Genomic DNA, 9,362 nt, shown 5'->3' with positions numbered 1-9,362 from the left:
AGGGCCCTTCTTCAGTTCTCACTTCCTGGTTTTATCATCCTAGCCTCCCTCCTCCCACATCTTGGCTTCAGCTGCAATTAATCTTTATCAGCTACTAGCTGCACAACATATAGAATTAATGGGCCCTTTCTGGCCCACATTAGCCCACTCAGGGCTAATGTGGGGGTGGAGACCCCATCCCAGGGTTATATAAGTACCAGGGAGAGATTGTGGGTTTTTTTTCAACATTTCCTGCAAAAAAGTTTTTCCAATTTTTTCAACACAAACCTGAAACCGAAAAAAAATTGGTTTTCTAGGATCATTTTTAGTTTAAAACAATGAAGTTTTCCAGAAAAAAAAAATCAGTTTTTGAAAGCCAAACATTTGCACTGACAGCTGAAAATTTTAAACCAAAACATTTTCTTGTTTTCCCATTTTCTGTGGTTGAATCAAAACAGAACAGAACATTTTCGACAGTTTTTTGTTTTTTTTAAGTGTGGCTGTAGGACGTCCAACCAGCTCTAGTGCTCATGTTCTATTGTAGATGAAGAGCTGAACACCAGACTCCAAATGGTATCGCAACCAAGTCTGTTAATTGCACTGAACTAATTTCTGGGCACCAAGAGCTTTGCTGCTAATGACTAATCTGTGGATCAGTCTGGTCAACCGGGCATGGGAGCCCCTAGCACAGGGATGAGTTGCTCTTGGTTTTAATCTGCTTTCCATGTCCAGGTCTCAGTCACTTCTCTGTTCGACTCCTCCAGCTGAGCAAGGAGGTTGTGAGGCCAACCCGCCTTCCCAGGGATTCCACTGTAATTGTTGTCCCCCATAGCCCCAAGATCTCCACAGCAATGATTATGAAGAGTTCCAGTGCAGATTTATCAAAGTGCCCTCTGAGCAGTGAGCTTCAGTATCTCAAAGTCCACCCGTCAAACCATTCTGCAGCAAGTCGCTTCCTGTGTTTGCCACTAACAAACTGAAGGATGCAAGACTCTTTGCTGAGCCTGCCCTTCCAAATGAAGAACGCTGCATTTTGTTTGGGAGCAAGAACATTTACCAAGCAGTTCTTTATTCTCTGCTCTTGCCCTTGGCCCGGTGTCAGATTTATTACTAAAAACCAGCTATGTTCTTGGCTGTGTACATGGAACAAATAGACAGCCCCTGCCTCAAATTGCTTATAGTCTAAAGGCAAACACTGATGAGACAGGATGTTCTGGGAAATCCCCTGCAAGCATTGACTGAGTTCTTAAAAATATATTATGTTGTTTTCACATCCTCCTCCTGCTCTATCTCTTGCTCTATGTAGGTGAAGTGTCTTCGGACCTTGGAGAAGAAATGAACATAACATAAAAATGGCCCTACTGGGTCAGACCAACGGTCCATCTAGTCCAGTATCCTGTCTTCCGACAGTGGGTAGTGGCAGGTGCCCCAGAGGGAATGAACAGAACAGGGAATCATCAAGTGACCCTGTTGCTCATTTCCAGCTTTCAGCAAACAGAGGCTACGGACACCACCCCTGCCGATCCTGGCTAATAGCCATTGATGGACCTAGCCTGCATTAATTTATTTAGTTCTTTTTTGAACCATGTTATAATCTTGGCCTTCACAACATCCTCTGGCAAGGAGTTCCACAAGTTGACTGTGTGTTGTGTGAAGAAATACTTCCTTTTGTTTGTTTTAAATCTGCTGCCTATTAATTTCATTTGGTGACCCCTCGTTCTTGTGTTACAAGAAGTAGTAAACAACACTTCCTTATCTACTTTCTCTATACCAGTCATGATTTTATAGACCTCAAATCATATTTCCCCTTAGCCGTCTCTTTTCCATGGTTGGTTATTAGAGCTGTGTGACTACTTCAAACAATTCCCCAAGAATACCAACTAATCAACCTCTTTCACCCACCTCCACTGCTCTCACTCCCCTTCCTGCTTCTCACCAACAAGTTTATGGTGAGGGAGGGTCCCAGACGCAAAAAATCATTGGCAGATATTGATCTCAAACAGTGACAGTGATATAAAATCACAGGCTCCCAGGTGCAGTAAAGAGCAAGCGGGGGAATGGATGTGTTCCCTAGAATGGTTTTTTTTTTTAATTTGTTTTCCTGCTGCTCATTATCCTTCAGCAAGATTTTGATCCTTTTTTGCTCTTCTCTCACCCTTTGGTTAAAAATTGAACACAGGCAAATGAAGCACTGATTGCACAGAGTCAGGCGTTGGCTGAATTGTTAACGAGGAGAAGCGGCTTTTGAAAAGGTTTATTAACCACTAAGGGAAACAGTCCAATTCACAGGGGTGTCCTCACATTATTTCATGTCTTAGTCGAAGGTGACTTGGTTTATAAGTTCAAATCATTAGTGTCACCATCATCAGTGGGTCCCACGTTCCTCTTCTTCTCACAAGTGAGCATCTCCACCTCCTTCATGAACCGCAGACACAGCTCCTCCTGCCATGGCAGAGCCACGCACTGAACGGCGACAGGCAGCCCCACGGCTCCTTCTACAGCCTGCAGAGGAGACAAGTGTCCTAATGTCACCCAGGGCACTCAGGCACTGACAGCCCAGTCAGAAGCACATACCAACTGGTGGGAGGGGCACAAAGGGTCAAGTGACCCTCCCCAGGGTCAAGTGCCTCCACCGGCCTGGGTGGGGAGAAGAGGGAGCGGGGCCAGAGCCGGAAGGGAAGAGGTGGGGTCAGAGCCTCTCCTCTTCCAGCCGTGCTGCCTGGCACAGCATCCAGAAGCGGCTCTGGGGTCTGGTTGCAAGGAAGAGCAGACGAACATGCCAGGGGGGAGCCGGCTCAGCAGGAGGGCAGAACCCCACATGGGATGGGGAGAGTGTGGGTGTATCACGTGAGGCAGTCATGTGCTCCTCTTTTAGCTGGTGCCCCCCCCCCACGAGTCGCCTATCTAGAGCAGTCATCCTGAAGTCAATGGCACTGCTAGCAGACAGTCATAGAGATACAGGGTGCCAGATCCTCAGCTTGTGGAAATCAGTGGAGCAACACTGAAATCAATGGAGTTCTGCTTTACTGAGTGCTTACTGTTAATGAAGTTACTTTATCTGTCTCCCATCCCTTCCCCAGCCGTCTGCCTCATCCTGTCCTGTAATGCAACCTTGTCACTAAAGCGTATGAGAAATTCCCTCTGCCCAACCACGCAGAGGGACATCAGATTGGAAGGGCAGGTTTCCCTTAGTATTGATCTGGAAATCGTCCTCTGTAATGTCAGCTAACCTCTCTCAGCCTCTTATCCCAGGGGTCGCCATAGTGCCCTCTGTAATTCTTCAGCTCTTCTTCGTCAGCCTCCGTGACGACGCTGACCGGCACAACCCCAGCGGGGAAGTTCAAGACGTTGTATAAATTGGTGTAGGAAGTAGCAGCTGGGAAAATACAACAGAAAAAGCTCAGAGCATCAGATTTCCAATTCTGTCGAGCCACAGCTGGCATGTAGAACCCCAGCTCTGGGCAAAGTCCTTACTCCGAGGAATAGAACGCCCAGAGGATTTGCTGGACAGTGCAGACTTCACTCATGATGAATGATTAGTGGCCACGAAAGGCTCCCTGTTGAGATGTTGGACAATGACCTTTCCCAGGACATTTCTATAAGACGGTGGCAGTCAGAAGTGTCTCAGCCTTGGGCTGAGGCCTTCTGCCAATTCAGCTTTAGCATCCACATTGACCCTCCTGATAACTGAATGAATTCTGCCCTCATCCAATGAATCAGTGCAATTTACTCAGACATTGTGAATAATGCCACAGAAGCTCAAGGCTCAGCAGTCAATAACCTCTTTCTCATTCTCACGAGCCAGGATGCATGGAGCTGAACATGGAGCTTGTATTAAATGGAGGTTTCACTCCATTAACTTCAGACAGTTGTCCATGAATACTGGAGAGGGTAAAACCTCCCAGATCACAGAGCACATCCACTTCCCAACTGATGCAGGATTGTTCAATACTGGAGATTAGCATCCAGAGCTTTGCCCAGTCTAGCCTAGCTCAAGTGCTGGGGCCTCCATCATTTCCCTGAAGAGATTATTCTACAGCCAAATATTTCTTGGTATTCAGCCTAAGTTTTATTTTGCTCAGTTTCATCTTATTACCCTTCTCCTTCCCCCCCACCCCAATAACAGCATATGCTGCATGTATTGCACTTGTTGGCACAATGGCAGGCTCATTCCTGGACATTTAGCCAAGCTAAAAACATTGGCCTGGATTCTCAACTTGTGGAAATCAGCATAGCACCGTTGAAATCGATGAAGCTACATCAGTTTGTACCAGCTGAGGATCTGGCCCATTTGTTCTTTTAGGAACTGATGCAAGTCCACTGAAATCAACGGGATTCTTTCTATTGACTTCAATGGTAGTTGGAGTATCACTTAGGTAGGAAAAGTTAAATGCACAACTACAAAATGGGGAATAACTATCTGTGTTAGCCCAGCTGAACAGGGCCTGGGGGTTACAGTGGCTCACAAGCTGAATACGAGTCATCAATGTGATGCAACTGCGAAAAGGCTCATGTGATTCTGGGGCGTATTAACGAGAGTGCTGTATGTAAGACACAGGAGTTAACTGTCCCATTCTACTCGCCACCGGTGAGGCCCCAGCTGGAGTAACGTGTCCAATATGGGGCACCACAATTTAGGAAGGATGTGGATAAAGTGAAAAGAGTCCAGAGGAAAGCAACAAAAATGATTAAAGGGTTAGAAAACCTGACCTATGAGGTTGAAAAAACTGGCCATGTTTAGTCCTGAGAAAAGAAGACTGAGGGGTGACTGGTAATAGTCTTCAAATATGTTAGAGGACTGTGATTGATTGTTCTCCATGTCCACTGAAGGTAGGACAAGAAGTAATGGGATTAATCAGCAACAAGAGAGATTCAGGTTAGATTTTAGGGAAAACTTTCTAACTCTCAGGGAAGTTAAGCTCTGGAACAGACTTCCAAGGAAGGCCGTGGAGTCCCCATCATTGAAAACAAGTTAGGCAAAGACCTGTCGGGATGGTCTAGGTTTCCTTGGTCCTAGTACAGCACAGGGGGTTGGACTTGATGACTTTGAGTTCCCTTCCAGCCCTACATATCTATGATTGATAACTACTCTTTTAGTAGGTTTTTCAACCTTGAAAAGCTTGCTTCCGTTTCTGCTAGTACCTCAACCATACCAGCCTGAATTGCTAGAGTTAGACATGGCCAGAGATTACCCAATAGCTTCCCAGGATAGCCCTTGTTAAACGCTGGACCCAAAGCAGGACACAGCATAACATCCAGCTCCAGCTTCCTCCATTTAGCAATGAATTCTGTACGGTAAGCCTAGGAAGAAAGAAAGAGAGAGAGAGAGAGAGTTACAGTGGTAACTAAGCTACAGTTGTGGCCAATCTGTATTTTCATTAAAAACTTGGGTTTTTTGTTTCGAACATCTTTGTGCTTCCTGGAAGACTACAGCATAACATACGGAGCTGATCAAAAGATGAAAATTTGGCCAAAATTTCAGAACTGCAAAGTAATTTCCAATTCACTGGGTTCAAAGTGGGCCCATTTTTAAATCTATTTTCATCAAAAATCTTTTGTTCACCGAAAACCAAGATTTTAGTCAACAAAGCATGTCAATAACTATTTGAATAATAATTTCAAAATGTTGAAATTTGTCGTTTCCTGAAAAGTGGGGGTTTGATAAACTCATATTTTTGACTATCTATGTCATTAAAAATGTTGAGAAAAACAACAAAAAACATGTCTGTGATGCTGACAATTTTTCACAAAGTATTTCCAGTTCAAAAAAAGAAATTTTTCGTTTGAAAAAAAACATTTGAAAATTTTCAGCCACCTCTACTAATGTACCGGTTTACATGTGCACGACTGCCCTCTGCTGGATGGACTATCAGACTTGCTTAAGCATGAATATATCTTCAACTAATGGCTGAAGCCTCCAAGAATTCTGTTTTGCAAAAAAATTTGAAGTTCTGTCATTTGTTTTTGTTCCACACTGGAATGAATGCGAGAGCTTTAGAATTTTCTCACAAGAAATCAAGAGTGAGACACCAAACACACACTGCAGAACAGCCAGTGGTTAGGGCACTTGTCTAACATGAGAGAGAGCCAGGATCACGTCCCTGCTCCAAATTAGGCATGACAGAGGTTTGACCCTAGAGACCCTACATCCTAGGTGAATGACCGAACAGCTGGGCTACTGGCTAGCTATCCTGGAACTGACGAATGTTCCACTGAAACCAATAATGTTGCTGTGAGAAGTTTCAACTAATTGACATTTCCAATGGGAAAACAGTCCAAAAATTCCCAACCAGCCCTACAACAGAGGCCACAAACTCTCAAGAAGATTCTACCTTAACTCAAATGCTGACCATCTGTGCATTTGAATCCTTAGGTTCTGGTTTCTAGCCTCAGTACCTCCACATGTGGTTTAACTAGCAATAATGGTATCTAGTGTTTGAAGCTATGGATTTGCTTCAAGAGGAAATACATGAAATTGTTCATTACAAGTTCTTCCTGTGCTATTTCTGCTTGGAGAAAGCAGTTCGAAGGATCATCTCTCCCTTGAGTGAATAGACACCTCTATGCATATAAGTTCTGCCTGTACACTCATCACCTATTCTAGAAATGCTTGTTTCTCAAAGTGAGGTGTCTGATTTAGTCTCACGTGATCAGTTTCAGTATTGCACTGACTGTGTAGCTGAAATGACCATTTAAATGTCAATATGAAATCTTGATGATTTGTCTTAGTGAGAAAATAATATTACCGCCACTGCAACGTGATGCTTCCAAAGGCTTTTTGCTGATCTGGAAAATTGACAGGATTAGTCGTTCGTACATCATATAAATAAAATGCAGATAAAAATGTCATTAAAATGATAAGTGTCATTATTACAGAACACAAATGACCACATATGACAATTATATAGATCAAGCAATCATACCACATATGTCTAGGAATATGTCTAGGAATACGTTTAAAGAGCCTTTCAGTGTTTATTTTAAAAGGGTGTCATCACATTTCTTTTCACTCAGCCATATGGACAAAATTCACAATAAATTCACTTAAATCCATTCCCACCTAGCTTCATTGTGATATTGTGATGGGGTGTAAATCCCACACCGGTGGGCAAAAAGGTTAACTGGCATCAATACACAATTAGCACACTTTTTTTGCATCTGGAGGTGTGTGTCAGGCTTGATTTGTTATCCGACCATCTGGGGAGGAGCTGGGTCTGCTCTATAAAAGACAGAAGTGAAAGCTAGGAGGAGACCCAGGACAGGACAGAGAAGCCCAGGAGGGAGAAGGTTAGAGGCCCCTCACTCTGGGACAGGAACCAGAGGGAAGTTATAGAAGAGGAGCTGGGCAAGGGTCCAGGGAAGTAGTGCTAGGGGTCAGTGTTCTACAACAGGATTAGGGAGCTGGGGAGAACCCACCAGGACTAACAGCTCAAGCCTGGATGGGCGGAGGTTCCTTTAGCTGGGTTTGTTTGGAGTTTTCTGCATTCTGTTGGGAGGAGACCCAGGGCAGAGGATGTAGTGAGCTCCCTCTTTCAGGGAAGCAGCTGCGCCGGAGGTGAACCTGAAGTCCAAGGGAAGATGAGGAGCTGCTGAGGGACAACAGCCTGCTGGAACCCCGGGAAGGTGGAGAACTGCACCAGCTGTACACTGTGCGGTGGAATGAGACACAGGAGCCAGACACAGACGCAAAGTCACTGGGTTGCAGCTGAGGCTGGCCTGAGTGAGAGGGCAGCCAGATAAGCCCAGTCAGTTCTGAAGACTCAGCTGTCTTTATATTTCCGCTGGATCTGTTAACAGACCCAAGGGAGCCGGGAAGGGATGGGAACAAGACCACCTGGCTGGAGGGCCGAGTGATGAGAAGAGGCAGCTCCCCGTAGGACTGCGGTGACCATCCCCAGGGGGCGTCAGAGGAGGAAGTCTGCCTTACCATGCCCAGCCACAAGGGGGAGTGACTGTGGTGAGTCAATACTCCCACAGATACATACATGTAGTGAAATCATAAGAATGGCCACACTGGGTCAGACCAATGGTCCATCTAGCCCCGTATCCTGCCTCAGACAGTGGCCAGTGCCAGAGGGAATGAACAGAGCAAGGCGATTATTGAGTGATCTATCCCCTGCTGTCCACTCCCAGTTTTTTGGCAATTAGAGGCTACGGACAGTCAGAGCATGGGGCTGCGTCCCTGCCCGTCCTGGCTAATAGCCATTGATGGACCTATCCTCCATAAACTTGTCTAATACTTTTTTGACCCAGTTAGACATTTGGCCTTCACAACACCCACTGGCAATGGATTCCACAGGATGACTGTGCACTGTGTGAAGAAATACTTCCTTTTGTTTGTTTTAAACCTGCTGCCTATTAATTTCATTAGGTGACCCCAGTGCTTGTGTTATGAGGAGTAAATAACACTTCCTTATTTACTTTCTCCACACCAGTCATGACTTTATAGACCTCTATCATATCCCCCCTTAGTCGTCTCTTTTCCAAGCTGAAACGTCCCAGTCTTATTAATCTCTCCTCATACAGAAGCCGTTCCAGACCCCCTAATCATTTTTGTTGCCCTTTTCTGAACCTTTTCCAATTCCAATATATCTTTTCTGAGATGAGGCGACCACATCTGCATGCAGTATTCAAGATGGGGGTATACCATGGATTTATAGAGAGACAATATGATATTTTCTGTCTTATTATCTATCCCTTTCCTAATGATTCCCAGCAGTCTGATCACTTTTTTGACTGCTGCTGCACATTGAATGGATGTTTTCAGAGAACTATCCATAGTGACTCCAAGATCTCTTTCTTGAGTGGTAACAGCTAGTTTAGACCCCATCATTTTATAGGTATAAAATCCGCCTATTTATCTTTTTTCTGGGAATCATGGCTAATTATGTAATTACTATATTTCAGAGGAATAAGAGAAAATTGAAAAAGAAGATGTCCTGATTAGTCACGTACACACAAATGTAAGGATTTTCCATCATTTACTGGATGATTTAATGGCCCTTGAGGCTCAGAAGATCTGGGTTCTATTCCTGGATCTTGTCATTTCCCTGCCTCAGTTTCCCCAACTGTAAAATGGGGGATGACGACATTGACCTCCTTTGTAAAGCACTTTGAGATCTGAGGATGATAACAGCTAGAGATTATTAGATTAACATGTTGCCCTCAGAATGGGATTCGGGGAAAAGAAACATTGCCTGCTATTTCTGTGTGATATACAAGCTGGGGCAGTTCCATTCAACACATACAGAATACAAGTGTAAAGGCTTAATGGCATGATCTAATTTCCATTACGGCAAATGGAAAAGACCTCAACTCATTTCAAGGGAGCTGCATCAGGCTTCACACGTGGGGAAAGCATTCTGGAATCCGGGGGATCTGAG

General features: G+C 44.6%; 1 protein-coding gene across 1 annotated transcript in view; it reads right to left on the bottom strand.

Annotated features, from left to right (window-relative positions):
• Nucleotides 1-2,071: 2,071 nt before the first annotated feature.
• The window catches only part of LOC127056031 (vitamin D3 hydroxylase-associated protein-like), a 28,457-nt gene continuing 21,166 nt past the window's right edge, over nt 2,072-9,362 (bottom strand). The window contains 4 exon segments of the mRNA XM_050963671.1: nt 2,072-2,481; nt 3,210-3,355; nt 5,172-5,280; nt 6,726-6,765. Coding sequence (XP_050819628.1) covers nt 2,314-2,481; nt 3,210-3,355; nt 5,172-5,280; nt 6,726-6,765 — 463 coding nt within the window. The 3' untranslated portion in view covers nt 2,072-2,313.

Source organism: Gopherus flavomarginatus, chromosome 7 (genome assembly GCF_025201925.1).
Source record: "Gopherus flavomarginatus isolate rGopFla2 chromosome 7, rGopFla2.mat.asm, whole genome shotgun sequence".
NCBI lineage: Eukaryota > Metazoa > Chordata > Testudines > Testudinidae > Gopherus > Gopherus flavomarginatus.
This window is presented reverse-complemented; position numbering and strand designations above follow the sequence as displayed.